A 26752-nucleotide genomic window follows, 5' to 3' on the forward strand; every position below is an offset into this window, starting at 1 on the left:
GATTTTTAATCAGGGCAGATGGTTTTAAATTTGAAGACCCGCGCCATCGATCTTAAATCTGGGCGGATGGTTTTATAATTTGAAGACCTCACGCAGTTGATCTTAGATCCTGGTGAGATGGTTTGAAATCAAAGACCCTACGCGGTCGATCTTAGGTCCGGGTAGGAAGAATTACGACAGTGCCGTCCCGATTTCTCTCTCGGTGGGGAGGAGACGCTGGGAGGTTGCTGAAATTTTTTCAAAATTCAAAGGGAAATTTAATTTGAATATTAATTTAACTAAAATATCAAAATTGATTTTTAAGTATTAAATAACTAATTCAGTTAATTAATATTTAATAAAATTAGTTAAATTAAAATTAATCAAAATAATTGATTAATTGAGATCTTCAAAGTCTCCTATGCAATCAAATGCACGGGAGTGGAGAAACTTACAAACACTCATTACTCTCCCAAATGTCACTCATCATAAATGATAATTTGTTGGCTATCGTCTTAGTCCAAAAAAAATTTATTCTTGGGATAACTCGAAGGACTTTAAATGAAACTATCTTAATTGTCTCTAAATAAGACCCCTCTTTAAAGATTCTAACGCAAGTAATATTAAGTGGAAGACTTTGAATTGTTTTGATATTTCAAATATTTTTTTCTCTTTGAAACATTTGAGATCTCTAATCTTCAACTTATCACCTATCCTTCTAGTTAGTGAGATAACAAAGAGCGTGATAAATCATATAAAATTCAAGAGTTATTTAAAATTAATAATAAATAAATAATTTTTTTAAGAGCAATGTAATTTAGAATTGATTTATGGGTTAATTATTTAATTAATCAAATAAAAAAAATGCAATAAAGAAAAGAGAATAAAATTCCACTAATCAACATATACAAAGTTCTCAAGCTCTCAACTCGGTACAGATTGCTCTCTAAATCGCTCAAATTACAATTTTCAAATCAATACAACTCTCAAAACTGCTCTCCAAAGCTCTTATGTACAAACTCTCGGAACTCTCCAAAACTCTCAAACTGAATTCTACAAACTGCTCTCCAAAGCTCTTATGTACAAGCTTCTACGGCTACTTGTACGCTCTATCTTTTGCAACTGTAAGCTTCAACTACTGCAACCACTGGCTACTAACATCTGCAAACAAGCAAATGAAAAGTCAGTATATCATAAATAAATCGAATGAATGCTGATAAAATCTAAGCTACTGCAGGTAACATAGAGTGCTGAAAAGCAAGAAATGCCAAGTAAAAAAAAACTAGTAAAGCAACAATGCTAAAAGACGAGTAGGGTAGTGGACTACTGTAGTGGAAATAAGCTACAAGCACAGAATAACTAAAATACTAATGCAAGTGTCAAACCTCTCAAAACACTAACATCAAACTCAACAAACGAACAATCAAATTCAAACCTTTGGGAAGCCTCGTTCATAGGAACTTGGTTGTAAGACCCACTACTCGACAACTTTCGTAGGAAAGTCATAAGCCCGATCTTAGGGGAAAGTTTTAGATAAAAATTGACCTAACTTCTAACCCCCCAATTAAAGCATCGACCACTTCTAATAGAAGTCGTAAGACCCATCTCTGAGGGAAATGTTTAGGTGATAACACAAACATAGGTCCCCTCACTTGGGCTTCCTAGTCTATAGGATTTGGTTGTAAGACCCATCACTCGAGCCGCTTAGCTTATAGAGCTAGGTCATAAGACCCACCGTTGGGCAACTTCTAAGGAAGTCATATGATGTGAAACAATCTCATGTGAAAATGATTTGCTTAAGAAAAATTTGCACGCTTAGATTTAGAGGTGATAATAAGCAAGATCTTATGCGGAATTGAACGATACGATAAATATTAAATGGCACTTAGCTTAGGTTAAATCACATGAATAAAAGTTAAGTTCAAAAGATAGCCAACTTAATACGACATTGCATACATGGATCGATCCAACAATAAATTTCAATACTAACAATAAGATTAGTCTATGAAAGATCCCTCACACAACTCTTCCTATTACTAGGTTCTAGCGGCGAATAATTGACATGATCTTCATGAATCCATTAATAACCATAAACGAAAAGTAAACTAGAAAGATAAGAGCGTTAGGAGAAGAGTTTCACCCAAGGTATGAAGTTATACAACGTTCCGGTGGTGCTTTGTTGGTTGGATCGGAAGTAGGTGGCCTGGAGCAGATTCCGGACAGCAATTTTGGTTCTCAAGGATGCTGGATAGCAGTTTTTTGGGCTCCAAAATTCTGGACAGCAGCAAGGAGGTATTCTTGGACAGTTTTCTTGTTGATTTGGGCACTCCTGGACATCAAACGGGAACTCCCAAATTGTTGGACAGCAAAGGAAACTTGCTGGAAACCTCTGGGATGCGATGGGGACTATTCAATCAGCAGATCAGCGGGATGAAATTGCTGATTTCTCAGTTCTGAAGGAGCAGGTGGCTGGCGGGATATTCCTGGACAGCAAAACAGGAATCTCTGGATGGTGGGCCAGCTGCTGGGTGAAGGCAGAAAATTCCTCAGTAGATCACGGACTAGGGAAGAGTGATATTAGGGAGAAACCTTCCAAACGGAAACCTGAATTTATTTCAGATTAATTTGGATAGGTATTTGAATCTAAGATCCAAATAAAGAGGAGGATTAATGCTCATTCAATGGAGAGAGCCAAGAGGGGGGCCGGCGGCATTTATGAGGGGTAGGGCTTGGGAAAACTGAAAGGAATTTCAGTTTTTAAGTGAGAATGGAGGGAATTATCTTGAAATTAAGGTTTGAATTTCAAAATAGGGAGGGGGATTAATTGGGCAATTAATGGGAAGCCCAATGAAGGGGCCAGCGGTAGAGATAGAGAGAGAGGGAGGGGGGTTTCCAAACATGAATGATGACTAGGAAAATTTTAAATAACTCCAAATTAATTTAATTTATAATTTGAATTCATTAAAAAATTTCCATAAATGGAATTTCCAAATTTGGAAAGAATTTGAATTTTGAAATTCAAATTCCAAGGAAGGCTGAGGAAGGGAGGCGTGGGGGAGGTGGTGGAGAGGGGAGAGGCCGACGACAAGATGGCCGGCCGGTGGAGCTAGGGTGGCCGACGGGATGGGGCTCTGAGGGTGGCGGCACTAGTGGAATCTTCGGCTTCTTCCAACTCTTGGTCGTTGCTTGCGGGAGATTGTGGTGGAGAAGAAGAGTGTTGCTTGAAGAAGGGAGAAAGGAGATAACCAAGAAAATACGAGAAAGATAGAGATAACTAACGAACTCACACAGAGATCGTAGGAACCGCGAACCTCAGACTCTTCCAAAGATTGACGGGTATTACGAATTACCCTCCTCGGGCTTCTCCTCTCATGAACTCACTAAGAGATCACGCGAACTCACTAAGAGATCAACAAGAACATAAAACTTTTCATTATCAATATTCATCATCCCTTTCCAAGAGGAAGGGGAGGGCTTAAATAGCCAAATACATGAGGGAAAATAAAAAATACAATTGCCCCTAGGGCAAACATAAAACAAAGCCTTCAAGTGAGGGTAGAAATGGAAAAGTACAAATAACAAATAAAATACATTAAAATAAATAGACACGATCGTAGCCGTTGATCTTCGATGTCCTCATCATCATAAGCTCCGACCTAAATTAAATCTAACTAAATTTCAAAGCTATGAGCATCTTAGTCTAAAAATGATTAAGTTGTAAGACCCACTTTTCAGGCTACTTCCTCAGGGAAGCCATAAGTCTTACCCAAATAATTTAAAACATCCGGGTAGTCTCACTATAGAGTTAGGTTGTAAGACCCATCCTTGGGTAACTCATAAATAGAGTAATAAGCCCCAATTCTAAATTAAATCCTCGGGCTACTTTCTATGAAAGTCATAAGTCCCAGTCCAAATCTAAATCCCTGGGCTACTTCCTGAAGAAGCCATAAGACCCGGTCCAAACCAACTTCCTGGGTATTCCAATAGATGTAAACCCCAAACCCAAAAAAAAAAATTAAATTTAAACTAAAATCAACATCTAACTACTTCAGTCTACTCAGGATCCCTGAGAGGAGGCAGCCCATGGCTGCTAATTAGATTCCCTAGACACTACGGTCAATGATTGTTAGTGTTGGTAGACTGAAATCTACGGTATACCCGGGACAACGGAACCATGGGATCTTGATCGGGTTTACCTCCACCTTCCCACAATTGAGACAAAAAAAAATCTAAAATTTATTCATCCTTAATCGAGAGTTCTCTCTTACGTAGTAAGAGGGGTAATTAACTATGGGCGCTTGCGCTCATAAGAAGTAAGAACCTCATATCTATAAACCCTGACACTACCCTGATCAGGGGAAATCTGGTTAATTTCAATCTGACTTAAGGGAAGTGGAATCCTACGACTACAAAGCGGGATTCGTGCATTCGTGCCATTTTTCTTGAGCCAACATGGATGCATGTAAAATCTAAACATTTATCCATGTTCAGTGTTTCATTGGTGAGAAAGCAAGTGTTCCAGATTTTTGGATAACAAGATGCTTGCAGGGACTCGCCCTTACATGTTATTCAATTGTTAAGAAAGTCGGGTCGATGAAGAATGGGCAGAAAAGATTACACAAATTCTATTCAGAAATTATAATATGACAGCTTCTGCATAGAATTTGTTCCTTTTATTACATCAGTCAAAACCACTTCTATGTTCCTCGGCATTTATGAGATACAGAGAACACACTGAAAATTAAACAATGTTTGCTGAAAGTTTTCTTGGTAAACCTATTTAAAAAAAATTTAGGATGCTCTCCAACAACCAAGAAAGATTAAAGGTGATGAGGACATCCGACGGTAGACGTTAATCAAAGGATGAGAAGAAGCTAGTGGTAGTTTATGTGTTTGTTTGCCTCTCTTCTACCTAACGATTTTGCAATATACTTGTAGATCATCTCCTTAAATCACTTTCACATATGAATATTGATGTGATTATGTCAGGAGTTAGCAAGAAATGAATAAGAGCTATTGTTGAAAGCTTTCCAATATAAAATTACCGTCCAAAACAAAGAAAGAGTCTAGAGATTCGTAGTTTTTAACTTGCTTAGGCAAAGAAGTGCACGTTAGATTAACAAGACAATTCTATCAAACTTCAAAAACAAGTGTAACTTTTATGAGAGCATAACAAAATCCATATTAATAATGAGAGGTTTCACCTTGAGGACCTTCTCACTCATTCACTAGTGGGGTTAGCGGAAGAAGATACTCCACACTAGAAAAGAGATTACCACTAGGAAGAAGAAGCCTAAGATCTTCATTAATGGAAAGGTTGTCGGCGACAGATGGATTGGTGGGCGTCCCACAATCGACCACGATCCGATTGGGAGGCGCTCCTCAATTGCCGGTGCCAAGGTGATGGTGATGCGGTCAATGTAGCCTTCCACGGAGTCGTCGATGTTCAAGTTCAAATCGAAGAAGGTAGATCGAGGAATGTCTTTCCTTCCTTGGTTATCATATGCGAACCAGAGATTGACTTCAGTATCCGCCATCCATGGACTAGGAGGAGCTTCTTCGTTCTTCGTGGCCTTGAAGGGGAACCGGCGGTGGGAAAGGAGAAGGGGAACCAGAGGTGGAAAAGGAGAAGGAGAACAGTGGGGTCAGCGGTTTGGGAAATTGGGATGAAGAAGGAAAAGGGAGGCGGCTAGGGTTAGGTCTAGTGAGGTGGAAAGAGGGGTTTAGAAAATCTGAAGTTAAATTCAGATTTTACTAAGAGAGGGGAGGGATCAATTTGAATTTCAAAATTATCCCAATTTGGGCTATAATGGAGCCGGTGGTTTGGGAGGGAAATAAGTGGAATATTTAATGTGAATTAAGGGAGAATTGGAGAGAGAGAAGATCGGGCGGATGAGGGGAGGCCGGCGGCTTAGGTAGGTGGTGATGGTGGCGGGTTAGGGAGAGAAAAGGGCGGGGTAATTGAGCACTTTCCTAATATGGATTATATCAATTTAGGAAAGAATTCAAAATCTGAATTTGAATTCAGATTTTAAATTGGAGTTCCCTCCTAATCTTCATGCTTCACTTTTGGAAAGAGGCAAGACAATCAATTTTGTATCCATCGGTGGGGAAGGCCGACGGTTAGGGTTTGGGGTTTGGGCGGTGTTTGGCTAAGGAGGAAGGGGTGTGGGTTAAATGGAAGGGATCTTGTTGAGGTTGATCGGCGGCTTGAGGACTTGAAGTGGCCTGCGGGTGTTTGGGGAAGAAGAGGTGGCCGGATGTAGGGGAAAGGAAGAAATGATAAGAAAATACTACGAGTCCCGGAATCCACCGGCGGCTGACGGGTGTTGCAAGGCCCTCTCCTAGAGTTTCTTCTCTCAAGAACTCACAAAGAGATCAAGCAAGAAAATCTGGAATTTTTCATTCATAATCATCATTAACCTCATTCATAAGACAAGAACAAAACAAAAGACCAAATTACCCCTTGGGGTTACTTGCATCTAGTCCCTCAAGTGAGGGTAAAATCGGAAAAGAATACTAAAATAATTAAATTACAATACATCAATCAGAAATAAAAGATGCGAGCATAGCCGTAGATCTTCGATGTCTCCTCGCGCTAGAATATCCTGTAGATGTTCTCATCAAATATTCTCAGGTCTCTAGCCAATCAGTCCTTGAAATGGCTACACAGCAAATTCCACCATACAATCGTGGCCATCACCTTTGTTTACCACGTTATGTTAATCTACTAGTGTAATGTAAACTAAAATTTGAATTTTCTGTATGTTTTGCTTGTGATTTATGCAGTAAGAAGAATTTTAAAAGGATATATGTTGGTTTTTTATAAAGTAAAAAATTTGATATATCCTAGTTATCCATATTGCACATACATTTTCTTATTATATTAGAATGCACAAGTTGTTTCCTTAGCTACAGTAAAGTGAAATGCCTCGCATGTTGGGAACATTTAAGATTTATTTTTTGACTTACGTATGTTTGGTTCTTGTTAGCTTCTTGTCAACAAGACTCTTTATGAAAAAACATTAGCGAGTGGCTTTGGTTCAGTCCATTTTCTTCTAGATGCATCAGAACTGCAGCAAGTAAGACTCAACATAGAACATGGTTTTTATGGGAAATTACTTGTCATCAGCCCTCTTTATGACTTTTGATATCTTGGCAGTACAAGGAAGCAATTTTGCTGTATGCAATTTTACTGCACCCAGAAAAATATGAGGTACGCTAATTTTTTAGTTTCTTTTGTGGTTATAGAACAGAAAACATACAAGAAACATTTTTCTTCTTCTGTTCCATTATTTAATGTACTTTTTGTTTGCATTATCTTTTCTTTGTTATTTGCTTTTCTTCAGCCTCTCTCCTTTTGCTATTCTTGATGCCTTGTACCGGAAACCTCTATTTAAGATTTGTGAATAAGGGAGGCTAAGATTTTGTAGTCTTTTTTAGTCCATCGCTGCTAAGCCATTTCAACCATAATTATTTTGCCTTCTTTCTCTTCATCCAGAAAGAGCTAATGTGACTATCTAGAGAATCTTAGTTAACAGGTCAAGCATAACTTATATGAAATGATTTGAATAGCACACAAGATACAGGCTTCCTCTAAAATGTTCTCATACATTGATACCAGACACCTGCAGAAATTCTTTGAAGGGAGGAAACCTTTTTGTGATTTACAAGGATGACTATCCCGGTGAAGAGATCAAAATCTCAGGCTGCAAGGAAGAGGAGATGTTTGGGGAGGTGTTGTGGAACTTCTTAAAAGACGAAGTAAAGGACAGGGTCGAACTTAGAAGGGATAGGGTTTGGCTTAGTCTGAGGTGAAAGGTAAAGAATAATAACTGAGAAGAGAGAAGCCTGGGCAATAGGAAGTACCTTGAGGTAGGAGAGGCATATGCAAGAGGAGCCACGATGGTTGGAGGGAATGTTACGATAACCTGATTAAGGAAGCTACCAAGTGGCCTGGAGAAATTTAATTATTTATTTATTCCAAATTATTTATACTATTTATGCAATCAATTTATTGCAATCAGTGATATAGAATCAACCCTATACTAAAATACAATCATGTTGAGGCAATGGCATCTACAGAAAAAATTTTAACATAAATTTATCACCAAAAAATGATATAAGTACAACATGAGATAATTACAAAGAATATATATAATTAAAGAGATAACATGATGGTCCAGATGAAAATCCTTCTAAGGCTTAGGAAAGCTACATAAACACTTGAAACACCGTGTTTGAAGGTTGGTGAATTTTGGGGAGTGATGACAAATTTCATTCTTATTTCTAGCCCATCTGGTAAATTGTTGATATCTACTATTCACAATGGAAAGAGCACACTGAATTATCCTATCAAAATCATAATATTGTTCTGAAATATGATCATCGACATCTTCATTAATTATATGGAGATCAAAGCCCTACATGGGATCCTGGTTGGGTACCCATTGGGTACCCACGCTTTGTGCTGGCGGGCTTTGCCCACCCATACCCACTTATGGTGACTTTTGGTATGTTATACCCACCCACACCCACCCACTTTCCATGCTTCTTGAATACAATCTTCTGCGGATTAATGGCCTTGAGGTTTGTTGCCCTTTTCTTTAACTACAAACTTTCAAGTTACATATTAAAATTTATCGTGGTCGCAGCACGGTTCAGTGTTGCGCACTACATAATAAGGATTACTGTAATATACTGCATGCATATGATGAGTAGTAATGTAAATCAGTTTGTCCCCTGATGTTGAGTACCCACCCATATCCACCCACAAGGTCATGGACATACCCATACCCACCCATGCCCATTGGGTATGGGTGGGTACATGGGTGGGTGTGGGTATGGGCACCCAATGCAGGGCTCTGATGGAGATAAGAGGCTGATAAAATATGTTGATCAAGATTAATGTTTTTGTTGCAGGTGATATGGTAATCATATCTATGTGGCTAGGAATGGGGAATACAACATGCTTTTTGTTTTCATAGGAAGGTCTAAAATTTGCTTTAAATTTTGAGTGCAAACATGAACTGGTGGAGAAGTAGTAATTATAGTGGCTGAAGGTAGGAACAGATCATGTGTAATTTGTTTCTATTGATAACTTATAATGATATGATGAGGTCAATGAGCTGAACTTAAAAATTACCTATCAAAAGCCTAACATGAATTTGCATGTAATCTCTAGATTAAGATAGCCCAAAGAAAATTTACCCATGATAGAAAAATTGAGCTTACTGAGCTCAGAGATCTCATCTTTAATGAAAATGAAGGTAGAATTGTCTTAGAAGGTACATGATTGCTTCTGTTGAAGTGGGACTTAAAAAAAATAAAAAAACAATTGGAAATGATTAAATGATGAGTGATGAATTCTTGAATCCTGTAGACCTGATGCAAGCAAAAATTAGGGAAAAGCTCCAAATTTTTGCAAGCAAAAACTAAGACTTCCTAGATAAAAGAAGATATATAAAATACTCAAAAATAGGCAAAATACATACTAAAAAACAACTTTCATATTATAATAGACTCTTAAAAACTTGGACACAAACACACACATCTAAAGTTGCATTTCATTGGTTGAGAAAAAAGGTACGGGTGGGGTAGTCACTTGCGGATAGAAGAAAGAGGTTAGAATTCCAAGACGAAGATAGGAGAAGCTCGCAAGCCTTCCCAAGAAGTAGAAGAAGAAGAAGAGGTGGAACAAGCTCTCAAGCTTTTCCAAAAAAAAAACCATCAGTTTTTCTATTCCAAAAATCAGCATACATCATCTCACTAAAAAACTTTTTATTCACCAAACATCACATATTTATGGGACTTGAGAGGGCAGCCAAACAGCCACATAAACCTTTATTTAAACCAATTAGCTAAGGGGAAGAGGAAGGGAAAAAGCTATCACAAAACAACTCCCAAAAATCAGCACAGGAACTGGGTAGGAGAAGACATGGGAACACAGCTAGGGAGGGACCCGAGCAGACAACACATGAAATGGGTAAGAGAAGCCACGAGAAAGCAGCTAGGGAGAGAAACCGAAAAGCCTACCCAGCAGCCAGTCATGGGAACAACACAAAAAAGAAACCAAGGAGACACAAGAAGGGGAAGAGGCAGCCACGGGAAACAGCCAGGGAATAAACCTTTTCATAGTAATGAGCTAGCAACATGAAGACCCCAAGATTTCAGCTCAAAACCAGTGCAGCAAAAGCCCAATTCGAGAGCAGCCAAGACCCAAACCGAGAGACAGCAAGCAGCCCAAAGAACAAAAGGAAAAAGGAGCCAAGTGGGGGAAATCGAAGGGCCATAGAGAAGGGGGGAATAACCACATTCACTTCTCATAATGAGCTAAAAAGTAGGAGAACTAACCAAGATAATGAGCTAAAGTCACAGCTCAATATTTATGAGCTAGAACCACTTAGTTCTAAAAAAATCAGCTCAAAACCAAAGCAGCCAAAGACCAAATCTAGAGGCAACCAGTAGCCCTAAGTCCACCAAATTTATGTTTTGATTTGGCCCCCCTTTGCCTACATCAAGACCCCATAAACTTTCGCAAAGGAATGTTGAGTGCATAATGCAAGAAACATTATCTAAAGATATGAAAATAATGGGAGGAGCCTCTGAGAAGATAGGGGCCACCAGAACAAGCAGCGATGATGACAGTGATCGAATAGAGGGTGAAAGTGCTCTGATGGCACTTGAAAGTTCGACAGGGATGTTAAGCTCTTATGAACTAGTCCCAAAACTAACTAAGAGGGGGATGAATTGGTATTTTAAAAAATCTTTCGATCAAAACACAATCTTAAAACAAAAACCAAGATTCACCAACTACAAGAAAAATATTCAATGGCAATACATACAGATGAACTTTGAATTAATATATTCAACTTCAAATTTAATGTGAACCATTTGTAATCCATAAAAAAATTTGAACAAAAATAAAATTGAAATTTCATATTGAACAAAAATTTCCCCAAACCTTAACTAATTCTCCTGGTAAGAATAAACCAACGGAAAAAAAAATTTAGCCACAAAAAATAAATAAAAATAAAAATGAATAATAAATAAATAAATAAATATATATATAAATATATATATATATTATAATTATATATATATATATTATATATATATATATATATAATATAATATATATATATATTATAATATATCTTTTGATTTATTTTGAAGTGGTACAATAAAAATTTAATCAATCATTTCATATACTTACATCGCATTTATTTCAAAACAAAAAAAAACAAGCCATTACTCAATTGAATCGCAATTATTAACAGAACAAAAAGGGAAATGCAGATCAACCTCTAAAAATTAAAAAAATAATTATTTGCAGAACATGACGCATAAACATCGTCCAGAGATTCAAATCAGAATGCGACATGTCAGCGGTACGAGCCACGTGCCGGAGCAGTACCAAGCCACCGTATCGGGCATTAGGTGACATGGCACATTTTGTGTTGGTTCCGACACGGCATTCATGTCTGCATGCAATTATATATAGCTGTGTCTTAACATGAATTTATTCTAGTTTCTGATTCAGCTTACTACTGTTATATTTATAATCACATTATAAATTCATGTGGTACATGAAAACAACATTCTTGAAAGAAATTATATTTTAACTAATTACATTCATTATGTTAAACAAACATTACAACAACTAATTACAGCTCTATGTTGATTTTTCAATGATTTGGAACAGTAAATCTGAGAGATGTGGATTTGTTTATTCACAACAAATCTAGAGAGATCCATGATGCCATGGTCAAGCCTCAATGATGTGGGCTACGAAAATTTACACCTCGCCCTGTTGCTTGGATAGTTTTAGTGTTAATATTTTCCAAGTTAAATTTTCAGGAGTAAAAAGCTTAAATAGTCGCTCCGACTATTATAAATGGGTCTCTAATTTAGCCCCAAAGTTCGCATTGCCCTACGTTTTGTCCCTCAATTATTAAAAATTGACTTCCAATTAGTCATCAAAGCAAAAAATAAAAGTTGAAGTTAACTCCAAAGTTAAATATGAAAGGTGTTTAGCATTACAAGTATAATAAGGATTATATTTCTTACATTACTCTATTTTTTTCATCTTTGGGCAGTCCCCGTCGAGTTTCTGGTATTGTGAGAAAGCAAATGCTGTCGTCTCCTTAGCTATTCGCTCGCACTCGTTGCCTCTCGCTCACACCGCGTTGCTTGCGACCTCTTGTTCTCGACTGCTCGCGCCGCGTGCACATGTCTCCAGACACATCTTGCTCGTAGGCAAGCGGATCGTCACGCACGCAAGTTTTGTTTTATGTGCAGCATTGTTTGCCTTGCTTGCGTGCAGGTCTTCCCCCCGACCATTCATCTCTAGTTTCGCCTCATGAAATTATAGCGAGAAAGGCGATGCATTAGGTAAATAAGTATTTTACTAAAATACCCCAATACCAAATATTTGTGGTCTTCTTACCGTTAATTTGAATGGGAAAAATTAATATAGGAACTTAATGGATTATTTCTAATAGTCAGATAGGCTAAAATGGGCAATGTGAAATTCTAAGATAAATAGATATTTTATTAATAAGTCAGAGGATATTTTGAGCTTTTACTCTCTTCTAAAAGTCATTAGATTTAAATACGATGTAACTAAAGATTTTAACCCTAAATTCAAGAGGGTTTATGATATGATTCACAAATCTCATAGTCACAAGCTCCTAATATTAAATTACCCCTCCCCAATGGCTGAGAGTAGACTTTCGATTATATGGTAGTTGTTAAATAGGTACTAAGCTTAGGTTTTAGTAGCATTAAAATGTTAAATATTGGGTTTTGAAATTTACCACGATTACACATAAAATGACGTTGGGGGAAGGGAAATGATAATAACTCCGATTAAGATCCATATAGTTCCATCATCATGAGTTATTATGGTTTCCCAAGTTTTCTTTGTCAAGGACTCAAGGGAGGTAGTCAACATAACTTTAATAATATGTTTTGTAGCCATAAGTTACTTCATCCAGATGTATCTTGTAGCCAAGCGGATGTTTCGCTATGGAGTAAATTCAAGTCGATCTCAAGTCTAACTAATAAGGACCTTGTGTTACTATCAACGTACACACTATAATTTATTACTCAAGGATATATCATTAGGGCACATACAATTCATTTAGTAACCACAATTTTAATGGTGTTTAATTTTGTGGGCAATAACCACCAGTATTAGAGGTTTCGATCATTATTGTTTAATATATGATTCATTGAGGAACAAAATCACTGGTTAGAGGGCACATGACAAGTCTTGTAGGGGGGGTAATTTGAGAATAAATTGTATCAATATGCTGACAAGACATTAAATTATGTGAGATAGGTCTATTTTCTCAAAATTTCCCTACAATCCAATCCCGAGAATGAATGGAATTCTTGCTTTAATTTTTTATGGGCAATAGATTTTATTTGAATATTATTTTTATATTTTGTAGAAATTTAAACCCCGCAACAATTTGCTCTTAAATTTGAGGGTCCATTTTAAGATAGAGTCATCTCTAGTTGAGATTCACTTTAACATGATCATCATTCAAAATATTAAATACTTTATTTGAAACTTGAACCTGTAAACTCTACTTGATAATAAGAGAGGATCAAGTTCAAGTGCTAGCATTGGTGACCCTACCATATGGGTGACGAACTCGAGAGTTCTTGCTTTTATAATAAATTTTATTATAAAAGACATTGAAGGTCTAATGCGAACTATTTTAAATGAATTTTATAGTCGTATTATGTTCTGCAAGAATAGGTTTGCGTATGCATTATTGAGAATTTACATTTAAATGAAAAAAGCTTTAAATCTTCATAATTCTAACCCACCTAGCGATCTTAACTCTAAATTTAGAGTTTTGATTGTACTACGTGGATAACATGATGTGAGTTAAGATTTAAAAGTTGTTTATGATTTTCCAAAACTGACTTGAAATTTTATTATAGTAATTGCACACATTCCAAAATTAAAAATTTTATTTTTTATTTTTATTTAGCTAATCTCAAAGCTTTGAAGCAAATTTAGGAGTTCAATTATCGGTTGATCACATATGATTACTTTCAATTCAAGAACGGGTGCTTGCAAATTTTCAAATGATAAAGGTTTTATGTTAGGGGTATGCATGTTTTTTTTTTGTTTGGAAAAGAGGATTTTAATTAAACTTGCTTAACTTTGCGAGCAATTCTTACACTTTCTTCGAGCTATTTAGCACATTTATTAGCTCATATGAGGGGAATTCAAATTTTCTTTAAATGGCCACATGCTTCTTGACCGAGTCTAATATTGCCATGCACATTTTTTGGTGATTTGCAAAATTAATTGCACAACTTTCAATATATTTTACACATTTAGTATACCTACATGCGCACTTCAGTTTTTTCAAAAACATCTTGACAATATTCTTAATGTAATTTATTAATTAATCCTTGTAGGATAGCTTCTTGTGACATGACATCCTAAGAATTTTAAGGTCAGAGACCTTATGGCTCACCTTTTAATTTGATAAAATCAAACTTAGCTCTAATCGCCAGTCAATTATATGAGATTTTTTGTCTCAAATTGTAGGGTGTTTTTAACAACCAAGTTTTTTTGGAAAATCTTCATGCACTTAATGCTTCCTTGTGGGTTTGATTGGTTCCCAACCACGGGTTATGGTCCTTTAGTTTTTGTAACTAAATTAACTAAAAAAATTTAGGCTAAAATAACTGTTAAATTGATGCCATGAACCCATATTAAAGAATTTTTATAACCCCAAATCCTCCTTGATAAAAATTCAACATTGCTAGAGATTTTTATAGATCATTCTCCACTCGGCCATTCAAGCTCAACCAATATTTAAAGCTTTTGATGCCCCAACAATATTGGGATTTTAATATCCCAAATCCAACATTGGAAGAATTCATTTGACTAAGACCTCCATCAAGATTTTATGGGTAAACAAAAAGAATTGTAGCTCTGACTACCATATCATCATAAACTTCTCATTAATATAGTGCATATCAAAACACATACTATGAGGGTTTGCAAAAATTGCGATTTGAGTAACCCAACCTCCATTTATTTTTAATTACAAAAGCATAACTTACTATGCAATGATTCTAATACATTGTTAGAAAGTCAGATTTGATACGGCATGTTAATGATTGTTTAGTAGTAGTTTGTTGTGATCTCAAACTGACTAATCGCATGAATTCATAGAGGACACCTAGTAGACTATGATTTGCCTTTAAACCACCACGACATTATTGTTTATTGAAGTTAACGGTGGCTCCAATAAACATTGAATCAAAGTTTAATTTTTGGTATATCTATTATCATGGACACATATTATTTGTGAGGAGATTAATGAAATATGTTTACAAAACAAACAATAACATATTGTTATTGGGAAGCATTGTAAATGTTAAAGCGCATTGCACATAAAGTAAAAAGTTTAATTTATTAAAAGGATTTATAATTTATATTGAGCAAGCAACAAAGTGAGGGGAACAGCGAATAGTGAAAGAAAGCAGCCAAAAGTGAGCAGCCAAGTATAATTTCATGTTTGGATTTAATAAGTTTAAATGTAAACTACAATCTTTGTTAAGTTGAAAAATGTTATGAAAGATACACTTGATTTTTTATGCTAAACTAACAAACAAATATATCAATAAAGTAATTGTTAAAAGAGATCTGAAGTGGACATCCAAACCGTCATGCCTATCCCGAGAGCTGAAGATTTGACGCAGTGATCGTCCTACATTAATCTTAAATTTTAAATTTTTATCTTTTATTTTTAATATGAATTTTTCATTACTTATTTAAGGTCTAATCTTATGTTAAGCCCTAAGGGCATGATCGTCTTATTTTGTTCTTTTATTCTGACGGCTATATATAGAGCCCTTATTAGTGTTAATGGTATGATGAGTTCTATAACATTTTTTATGCACTTGTTGCTCCTTAGAGGACTAGGTAGATCCATATGGGAGGGAATCATTGTTTCCAACACCGTAGGATGGCGTTCGGATCGTGGCTTGAAATCCCTTAGTGAAGGGCAACGAATCACCCGTCAACCACAAAGGGGGGGGGTGTCTGGGTCACATTATTTTCTTTCATAATCTCCACTCCCTTCCGTATAATCGCTGGTTAAATCTTCCCCTAGCCGCTGGCATTCATAGTCTCCCATCCTCTTCCCCCCACCGGCCACCCACCCCCTTCCTTTTCAACCGCGTCCACCACCCTCTCCTTCTTCCAATAGCCGGGTCTCCTCCCCATCTCCACCCACAAACCGCACCTTTCGGATTTCCCCAAACCCTAGCTGTCGGCCCCTTGAATCCAAGTGGTACCTTGCCTTGCTACTTCCAAAGTTGGTTATGAAGATTGGGAAGGGGAAAATTTCAAACTCAGATTCGAAATCTTTCCTAATTGACTCATGATCTATATTGGGAAAGTTTTTTAAACCATTCAATTCAAATTCAAAATTATAAATTAAAGGAAAAATAGAGTCATCAAGTTCTTAATTTAATTAACTTTAATTTTAGGGAAACCCCATAAAACCTTTCCCTAACCCCTCTCCCTCTTTGAAGCCCCGCCCCCCTCGCCTCTTTCTCCAGGTCCATCAATTAATTTCCTTCCTCTTATGCTTCCCCAATTAACTCTCATCTCTTAACTTTTGAATTTAAATTTGAAAGATCTTTAATCCCTTTCCTAATTTAAAGATTCTAATTAAACCAATAATTCAATTACCCATTATTTCATCTTCTAATTTAGCCCTATCTTATTGGAAAGATTTAGTGATTTCCAATTCAAATTGAAATTTGAATTTTTAAAAATCTTTCTAAATATCCCACACCTATTTAAAAAATTCTTCCATTTCAACTTAGTACAAATCGAATTAAATAATTGGATTTGAATTAATTTCCCCCAAATTCAATGTAGTGGACACATACAAATTGAATGTGAGACAATTCTCCCTCTCCCTCTCTTTGGCCGGCCCCCATCCCTCCCTCATCCAATAAATTAAGAAATTTAGAAAATTCAAATGACCCCCTCCATCGTTCTACATCAAGGATCTTATAAATAATAATCAATAGTAAGCAATTGACTTAAATAAACCCATGTTCCATAAAAGAGATGAGAAGATTTGATATTATATACTAATCAGCACATAATTAGTGATACAACCAAAATATTACTTAACCAGCCTTTTCCCAAACATTCAGATTACAACCTTCGCTCAAAAAAAGGAAAAAAAAAAGAAGAAGTAAAAAACTTCTCTCAAGTAGCTTAAGAGTAATAAAGTTGGGGCAATACAAGTAATAATTTAAAACTAATAACTAAAAAAATTTACCACTTTAATTTTTTAAAAAAGTATCACTTGATTTTGTTCAAAATCATGATTCAAACTCGTGAAAACAAACTCTTTATAATTTTGTCCTCTCCTCTCTCCTTTCTTCCTTCAATTATATTAATCCTTCCAAAATGACTCAAGGATTGTATACAACTTCCCATGCAAACTAAGCTTCATACATCAACTTAGGTAATCCATCAGCCCAATTACAAAACTACATTATTTATAACAAAATTCACGCACCCATTTCTAATCTTCACATATTTATACAAATATTTGATACCTACTACCAATGTGATTCAAGTATAAATACTAAGTCAAAGACAACCAAATCACCAAAACTCATTTTCAAAATTTCATACAAGAAAATCTTCAAACATACCTCACCATATAATTACATATATGATATCTGAGTCATACCTATTTCATCTGCCCCAGTTCTCAAATTTCCTCTCTTTCTTTCATTGTTATTTCACTCACTCGCCTTTTGTCTTTTACAAATTTAAAAATATGTTCAAAAATTACATGAGTCTTGAGTATTGCTAGAAATACTCAATCAAGGCGAGGTGTTTGACTCACATATTTATTGAGAATGCAAATATTATCGCCCAAATATTTGATTTCACGAGTGTTATTTTATCAAGATGTCAATTATATACATATTAAAACATAGTAAAAAAGATTCTTCATATGTCAAGACATAAGGTATATAAGATCATCATTTTTGAAATAATATTTGAAGTATTAAGAAGACCATACAATTAACTTTTTAGGAATAAAATAACATATATTTCATACATCACCGAATAAAAGTGACAAACAACCTGATTTAAGAAGGAGTTTAAAAAAGAATAAAAATAAGAACAAAAATTTCCATCAAAGAGATATACCAAAAAATAAATTTTATACTCCACACAACAGCACTATAATCAGAGTGAAAAGAAAAAAAGAGGTGCTCCCTCAGGTGTTGCTAGATAATTTTTAATTTAAAAGGGCAGGCAAAATGTAGACGAGAATTGAATATACCTGTATGATGCATTCAGAACCCAAATCTAGCAAAGCTGCTCCAGCGTTTTTCTTAAATGCTCGTAAGCCTTCTTGAACAAGAATAGCGTTTGGTTGAGGATTTCCTTCAACAGGAAATTCAGAAACAAGATCCAATCTCATTAGTGTTCCATAGCCTATCAATGGGCTTCATCTGCAGTGGAGTAGTACACCAATCAAATTAACCCCAAGCTATTAATATAAATGAAAATAGATGGTTTCATACTGCAGATAAAATTTGTCAAACAAGACATCACACTCAGCCCCAATGCTCTTACGAATTCAAAACCTGTATAGAGGGTAAAAATGTTCATTTCTCCACGTATATTATTATACAAATATTATGTCACTTAATGCTAGAGAGACCCGAGGTAGTTATTTATCATGTTGAAAAATACAAAAGGAAAGAATGTTGAAAATCAGAATCATTCGACAAGGAAAACAAAAGTGGGCATCTCTTAATCAGTGTGTAAGGTTAGTTTTTTCCCCACACAATTAGTTGGCGATGTGCTGAGCAAATCGTTATCATAGTCTATCTATAGGATTCATTAGAAGCATCATCCACCATCAATGTCTATGCATTTCTCAAGACGATAGTAACACCTGCATCCAATCTCTTGAGATGATTATCTCAATGTCACTCCTCAAGCTTAGTTCTTTGTAAAATAGGAAATTAAAGGCGAACATCATTATATTTTCAGGAATCCAACTCACCAGCATTCATTCTTGCTTTACATTTAAAACTCATATCAAACAGCCAAATATCAACACGGATTACCTATTTATTTCTTAATTTATTTTTCTTATCCTTTGGATTTTAATTTTAAAGAAAAAAAAACAAGCCTAAGGAACCAGCTGATCCAAGAGGCTGGGCTTAAGCATCAGCCCGTAACAAGTTTCCGTCTTAAGCCTAGAAGAGAGCAAGTTCAAGATCATATCATTAGTATCGATTTCGGGCTGCACAGGTTAGTAACATGACGGCTTTGAACCAAATTTAATATGTAATCCTTGCACAGACAGAAGGTTTGAAAGAGCAAAGCCAAAACTTCCGTAATTTCTAGAAAGCATGAACATCTTGGCAACATTCATTTGAGGGAGCTTTGAATTTCTACAATTCATATTTATCATGAATTAATTAGTAAATTTATCTTAGTTATTTAATAGTTTATCAAATAATAAAAATATGCTAACATAATAGGAACTGCCTTTACCGGATAGCTTATTATGGTCGTTATCACTTTTCTTATCTAGTAATTTATGATAGCCTTGTATCAGGTTTTTTTTTCCATATTAAGTCAAATCTTAATTGAGTCATGGAAAAGTATCACTTTCCTCTACCTATTACTCCTTAGCTGAAAAAGTCTCTCATATAATATTCAATCACTAATCCACACAACCTAATTGGTTAAACAAGGGCTCTGTCTATCCAAAACATTGAAAAATAGAACTGGCACAAATCCCCATAATGGATGTGTTCTTGGCCTCTTTCAACATAAACTCGACACACTTACTACTTTCTAACAGAACACAAAAAAAGAGAAGAATTTAGAAGTTGAAAAAAATTATTAGGGTTGGAAACATCATCTGAATAGTACTTACTCATCTTGAACTTTGACCTTCTTATGTCATCTTGGAGGTTCTTCATGGTTGCGCTCAGTAGTGTCATATGAAATTCAAAATATCTTTACTGAGAGGAAACCTGCATGAAAGGTAGACGAGGAGAAGAGCAGAACAATCCACGGAGAAGTTTTAGTGTTTCTTTCATTGATTTCTTACGCTATGCTATACAACCACATAATAGGAAACTAGAAATAACGTGGGAAGAGAACGACATCCGTTAAGATAGTCGTCCACAACGTGGAGTATTTGTTGCTCCATTAAGCTGATTGTAGTTGGAGTAAGGATTAGTATCTGTGCTTTTGAGGTTATTGTTACTCAACAGCCCCCCTCAAACTAATCAATCAAGAATCGCAATGGTTAGTTTTATCTTGGAGTTTTTCAAAAATTTGAGTGGAGAAAGAGTTTATGTAAGTTATGCGCCGGCTTAATCCACTTAGTTGAGATGAAGGAATGGAGATCGTGCCTGAGTGAATGTAATGACTAATAAAGTGAAGTCGATCTCTATTGTTTTGGTGAAGGCATGGAAGACCAGATTATGAGTTTTAGGGCCAATGACGATGTATATCAACAATAGGATTGGTGTTGGAAGTTTGCTGCGGCTCCAGAATGGCCATAATCGACGTAACTAGGAGAAATCAGAAGTAGCTGAGAGAGGGCGCGATATTCGGCTTCAAAGTGAATTTGGCAACTTGTAATTGCTATTTAACACACCAAGATCAAAGAGTAGCACCTTAGTTAAGAACAAAATTCCTGTGACGGATTTTCAATCAGAAAATCGGAGGCCCGTCAGCGTCACAAAGATGCTTGAGTTGTAGATTTTTAGATACCAAAGGTTAGGCTATAGGATTTGTTTCTGGAATATCGAAGGATTGTTTGAGGCAAAATAGTAGTTGGCACTTCGTCAACTATGCATATGCTCGTAAACAAAAATTTACATCAAGGCAATACCGATTCTTTGTTAATGTGACGAAATTGAGGGATTCCAGCGAGATGCCCTTATAGATGAGGGATCGCATAAATGGTTCTATGGAAAGAGCTGTTTTTATTGGCTTAAGAGGAAGTGGTGTGGCCACGGTGATGCAATTGGTGAAACCATCAGAGTCCAGGAGGCTGTAGCATATTTCGTCTTAATGTAGGAAACAAGACCATTTTGGACTCTCGATGGACTGGATGCCTGAATGTGGAGATATATTCCATTTGATTGAGTGCAAAATAGTCTGTAGCATATTAAGCAAAGACTGAATAGTCTGAGAATTGATTTCCAGTGAGAAGTTAAATTTGTCTACATTAGATCAACCAAATAAGCTTGAATACCATCTTTAATGAGATAAGCAAGGAGAGATCTGCCTGTTGAAAATGAAGCCAAATTGAAGAATGAGAATGTGTTAGCTTGTTTGTCCATTGCCTGGGAGCTTTGTTTGAGGACCATAGATGGCCTTGTGAAGTTTGCAACAAAGTGAGGATGTTGGAGCATCAGGCAAAACCAGAAGTGTTTCATATAGACTTCTTTGTTTAGAGCACCCATGGAGAAAGGCGTTTGAGATGTCAAATTGTAGTGTGGATCAGCTTGCCGATGAAGAGCAAGAAGTATAAAATACGGATCGTAGGTAGCTGGCCACTGGGCTGAAGTTTATTATAGTTTTATGCCATCTCTTAGTAAGCCCTGAACTACTAGGCGAGCCTTCTATGACGTTCAATCTGACAACCCGAGCATATTTAGTTTGTAAGATCCATTACAACCAAAGTGTTGGTTTGTCTTTAGGAGAGGTATAAGGGTCCAAAGTGCCTTCTTCTGAGTACTAGGGAACTCATCTGACATTGGCATTTCGCCAAGGCTTGATTTAACAGACTTTGGGGATTTATAAGTAGGGCGGAGGGGATGGAGATGAGGTGATTTAAGAAGATCAAAAATAACTTGGGGCGTTGGTGACCGGGTTTTTAACCGATCTTGCACTGGGTGTATGCGATTGATTGGCTGTCGGTGGAGGTGGGGATGTGGAAGGTACAAGGGCGCTTATGGTCCCAGAATGAGGATGGGAGATTGAAGAAGTAGGTTTCATTTGCGGACAAAGGGATGGAGAGGTAGAAGGGTTGAAGGTGGTGCGAATTGTTGTGGTATGAATAATGGTTTGTGAGTGATGGGAAGAAGAAGGTAGGAGTGAAGCAGTAAAGGATTTTTGTGGTGTCCGGTAGATGTAGACTGTGATTTGGAGAAGAGGAGGATAAGGAAATAATGGTTTCAAAGAAAATGACATGGTGGAGACATGAATTTTACTTGTATTAAGATGCAAGATCGATTAACCTTTGTGGGAGTTTTAGTAGCCCAGGAAAGACACCTGTTTGAGAGCGCTGGAGATTAAATTATTTTTTGTGAGAAAAGTGGTTGTGCCAAGGAAAACATAGGCAACGGAAACTTTTTTAAAAGTGGAATTTTGTTAATGGAAGAAAGGTGACCATCATGACGAAGTTGATTATGGAATTTTGAAGATTGTGAGCTTTCAGTAGGAAGAATATTGATGAGATAATAGATGTTAGAAGAGCTTCTGCCCAGAATATTTGAGAGAGATGTGATGCATGAAGAAAAGTGCGAGTTTTTCAAGCATATGACGATGCTTGCGTTCAACAAGGACCATTCTGTTCGAGTGTATGGGCAGTTATAGTTTGGTGAAGTGATGCCATGTTGAAGAAGAAAATTTTGAAAAGCGATGTACTGTGTATTCCTCCCACCATGTGACGAAGTATTTGATATGGACTGATTTAAAGGATCGTTTTGTGAACTGATGAAACTTGCTTGAATTTGATATGGTTTCATCCTTTGGTGTGCATAAGATAAGCATGTATAACGAGTACAGTTAACGATAAACTAACATAAATAACGAAAGCCATAAAACAAAGAGAGAAACAGTTATGGTCCCCAAGCATCAGAATGTATTAACTAAAATGATTTAGTTCATGACTTGAGAAAGGAAAGAAAATGGTAATTGTGGACTCTTGGCCACATTACAGAATGTACAATTAAAAGGGAGTACATATAGAGGAATTACACAGCTAGGAATTTAAAAACTTCCAACAGGGGATGACCAAGACGAGCATGCCATTGCTCAATTGGTGACAGCTTTTGAAATGAGAGCTTTGGAGGAGAATGCTGAACCACGGTTGAAATGGAGGGTAGAGCCATCTATAGACCACACAAATGAACCTCAGCACAAGTATTTAACCTACTCCAATATACCATCAAATTTATGAGCAACACTACTCCACACTGCAGGACAAATGAAGAAATAAAGAAAGCAAGAGCTGAGACCAAGTTTTTGGTGCTATCAATTCTCTAAAGAAGATCTGCTGACTGCTGGTTTGGATCATATGAGAGACGTCAAGGCGGAGAAACACGTCCTGTTAGGTATCCCTTTGAAGCCATTCACAAGAAAACATCACTGAATACTTGGAGTGGCCAGATAGCGGTAGTTTCTCATTGGTCGGATAACGGTGGATACAAAGATTTAAGGTTGCTCAATGATGAAACTTAAGGGAAGTGGAATGACGGATCTCGACCAAAGAAGCTGGAAAGAGAGCGACACTAGGTGAGAGGTGAGTATGAGTCCTGATCCACCATGTGAAGAGAGTAGATCCTTAAAGCTTCTAATACCATGAGAGAAACCGCATTGAAAGGTTAGAGAAGGAGAAGAGCATTAAAAACAAAGTATGAAGAAGCTTTTAGTGATTCGTTTATCATTGATTCTATGCTCTTGATATACACATATAAATGGAAAACTAGAAGATATTGCGTGAGCAGAGAACGACAATCCTTAATGACAGACTGTCTGCAGCTGTGGAGTAGTTGCTTGCCTCCATAAGCCTAATATAGTTGGAGAGTTTTAGTATCATGTGCTTGAGGTCATTTTTGTCTGCTCTACTTTACATCATCTTTAAAAATCATTTAACTCCATGCATGATGAAAACCCTTTCAAAGAAAGAGCTCTAGAACCTCAATGCACCCAGAGCCCAAGATCACGGTTAGGAATCCCCCATACATCCACATTTAGCTTGACTTCATCCTGTCTTAGCATCCGATGACATTGTTTAGATGTTCATGCCAACAAGCTACTTGTTACTACTTACCTTTCAAATTGTGTTCGTTATCACGGTATGATTTCCGTGTGCATTGGGCGTGCTTGGTCATCGCTTGATGGTGAGTAGTCACACTTGTTTGGCCCTGCCACCGCTATGATAGACAAAGGTGGGTCAACAAGTCCAAAATAAATCATATTTAGCTTCCCTTGCAGTCTAGATAGTTTTCATATTTGAGCTGAACTTTTAGTTCATTTATTGAGCTGAAACTTTAGTTCAATTATTGAACTAAGGGTTAGCTCATTATGAGCTAACATTTTTAGTTCATTTATTATCTTTTAATTAAATGTAATTTTATGTTTTGTATGTTTGTCTTAATGTTTGTCTCTTTGGATTCCAAACCGGGCCTTTGAATTCCAAGAATTGCTTTTCCCATGAGGTGACTCCTTGGTTTCCTCATGGCTTAGTATCTTGTGTTTGCCTCTTGGGATCTCACGGCTAGCTCCTTCTTCCGATGTCCTCCTCTCATTTCCCGTGGCATGGCTCTCGGTCCGTTGCGGTTTCCCCTCGTCTTCCCGTGGCTGTTCTCCTTGGTTCCTGTTGGGTGTTAAACCGTGAGCTTGGGGGGGGGAGTTTTCTATGTGTTATGCTTTGAATTAAGTGTTAATTATGTTTAAGGTGTCTTTTGGTCTTCCCCTTTCATACCTATATATGGGGGTAGTAATGTGAATAGTTGAATGAATTTTGATTTTTGGAAAAAATCTGTTAACTGCGGGTGCTTTGGAAATCCTGCGGGCTCTTTCCACCCTTCTTTCTCATCCCCCCGGAAATCTTGCAGGCTCTTTCCAACCTTTCCTTTCTCGGACTTCTTAACCCTTTCGTCTCTTCCGCAAAGTGCCACTCCACTTGCTATCCATTCTTGCTCCAAGTGCAGCACTTTAGGGTGTCGTCATTTATGTTTGCAAGAGTCGTTTGATTGTTGTAAGTTTTCTTTTGTTTAACTTTTAATTTGAAATTAAGAGTTTGTCTTCCCTATTTTCATCCTTTTTTGCCAATTTCGTCCGTAAGAAGTCCGTTCGTGTCTTTTTGTGATCAGAGGTATAGGCTCCCTAATTATCTTTTGCTCGCAATCAAACCTGCGCGTTACTTGGAACACTCTTAATCTCTATTGTGCATCATCTAGGGCAAAGACCTTGTCAACTAATTCCATTCACCATTGTTTCTCCCCTCTTAGACACCTCTCTCATTCTTTACTCAAAATCAATGTTGCTAGTGTTCTTTTTTCCATTGTCTTTGCAAGAGGCTCTTGTTGACACTTGAATCCCTCTCTTAGCTCAAGATTCATCACTCTAAATACCGAACCCTCTGTGAAATCTGAGTTAAAGGGAATATGATTTTTGAGATAAGCAAACAACTCTTTTTCTCTACTACTGCCTTGGCAACTAAACATTTCAGTCCACAAATCAAACTACAATTTTGAACTAGCTCAAAATTAGGGTAACGTAGTCTGAGCTCAGTTTCTAAACTTTTCCCTTCTTGAGTCTATTATAAACCGGGGATGTTTGATTTTTTTTTAGGCTAAGAACCTTGCACACATACACTTGGGAATTTTTTTGTCTGATTAGAGTTTTCTATTTTTGACTCACATCGTCGGAGATCCAAAAAAATCGCCTGGAGCACGATCAGTTAAAACATAAAACTAATTAGGGCATCCTGTTAGGCAGCCATATTATAGCGATGTCCTGGACCGATTTGCAACACAAATTATGCTAAATTAATATGTAAATTAGGAAAGCAATTAAGGTTTTGAGTTGGCTCGATCCAATTTCTTCCTGGACCGATCTCAAAGATCAGCCAGGACATCTGTTCACAACCTTAGTGGTGTACCGACGACATCACACCAACTTCATTCAGGGCGATAGCTCTAGAAGATTTCACGATATTGAACTAATCGTCCACGACGATCGTGAGATCGTCCTGGACGATCAAGCTAATTTTTCCATTCATCCATACATCCTCAGTGCGATTGTCGAAATGATAATTCAACGATTTGTACTGATTCGTAACAGGACGATATTCTTATCGTCCTGTTAATGATATGAACAAAAATCTTCTAATATGTCCCAAATTGTCTTGGCTGATGGGCTAATATGCACTGATCGTACAGACGCATAAAGCGATATTTGTTGCAATTAATGAGCTATTCAAAAAAAAAAATTTCTTTTTTTCTTATTTTAGACCTTCTTGTTCTATTAAGGAGTATCTTTTGTGTCTGTTCTGACCTGAAGAGCCAAGAAGGAGAGAGAGGAGAGAGCAAGGGAGAGAGACGAGAGGGATCTTGTGACGGGCGGAGTTTGTGAGACGTCACAAAGTTGCTCCAAGCAAGAATCCGCTTCGTCTTCTCAGTCGTCGTCTATTCCTGGAGGTTCTAGAGAGGTCTACTTCAGGCATCTGATCAAGTTCTTGCCTGCTTCAGGAGACAAGCAAAGAAGTTGGGTTCTACTGTCTCACCTGGGTTGGTGGAAAGGTTTGTAAAAGACTTCTCCCCTTGCTTTGGGGGCAAAAGAGAGACACTGAGTTTAGTGCAATACTCGGAGGCGCCTCCGGGAAGTGGACGTAGGTCGTGTTGACGAACCACAAAATTCTCTGTGTTCTTTATTACCGCTTTCCGCATTTAATTTATGCCACTTTGATTTCTG

General features: G+C 36.9%; 1 protein-coding gene across 1 annotated transcript in view; it reads left to right on the forward strand.

The window, feature by feature from the left end:
- Positions 1–26752, forward strand: part of LOC110114912 — a 69313-nt gene that overhangs the window by 34549 nt on the left and 8012 nt on the right. Inside the window, exons 11-12 of the mRNA XM_020847956.2 lie at positions 6972–7061; positions 7142–7195. Coding sequence (XP_020703615.1) covers positions 6972–7061; positions 7142–7195 — 144 coding nt within the window. The remainder of the gene's footprint in view (positions 1–6971; positions 7062–7141; positions 7196–26752) is intronic.

This window comes from Dendrobium catenatum, unplaced genomic scaffold, assembly GCF_001605985.2.
Source record: "Dendrobium catenatum unplaced genomic scaffold, ASM160598v2 fragScaff_scaffold_133, whole genome shotgun sequence".
NCBI classification, from domain to species: Eukaryota; Viridiplantae; Streptophyta; class Magnoliopsida; order Asparagales; family Orchidaceae; genus Dendrobium; species Dendrobium catenatum.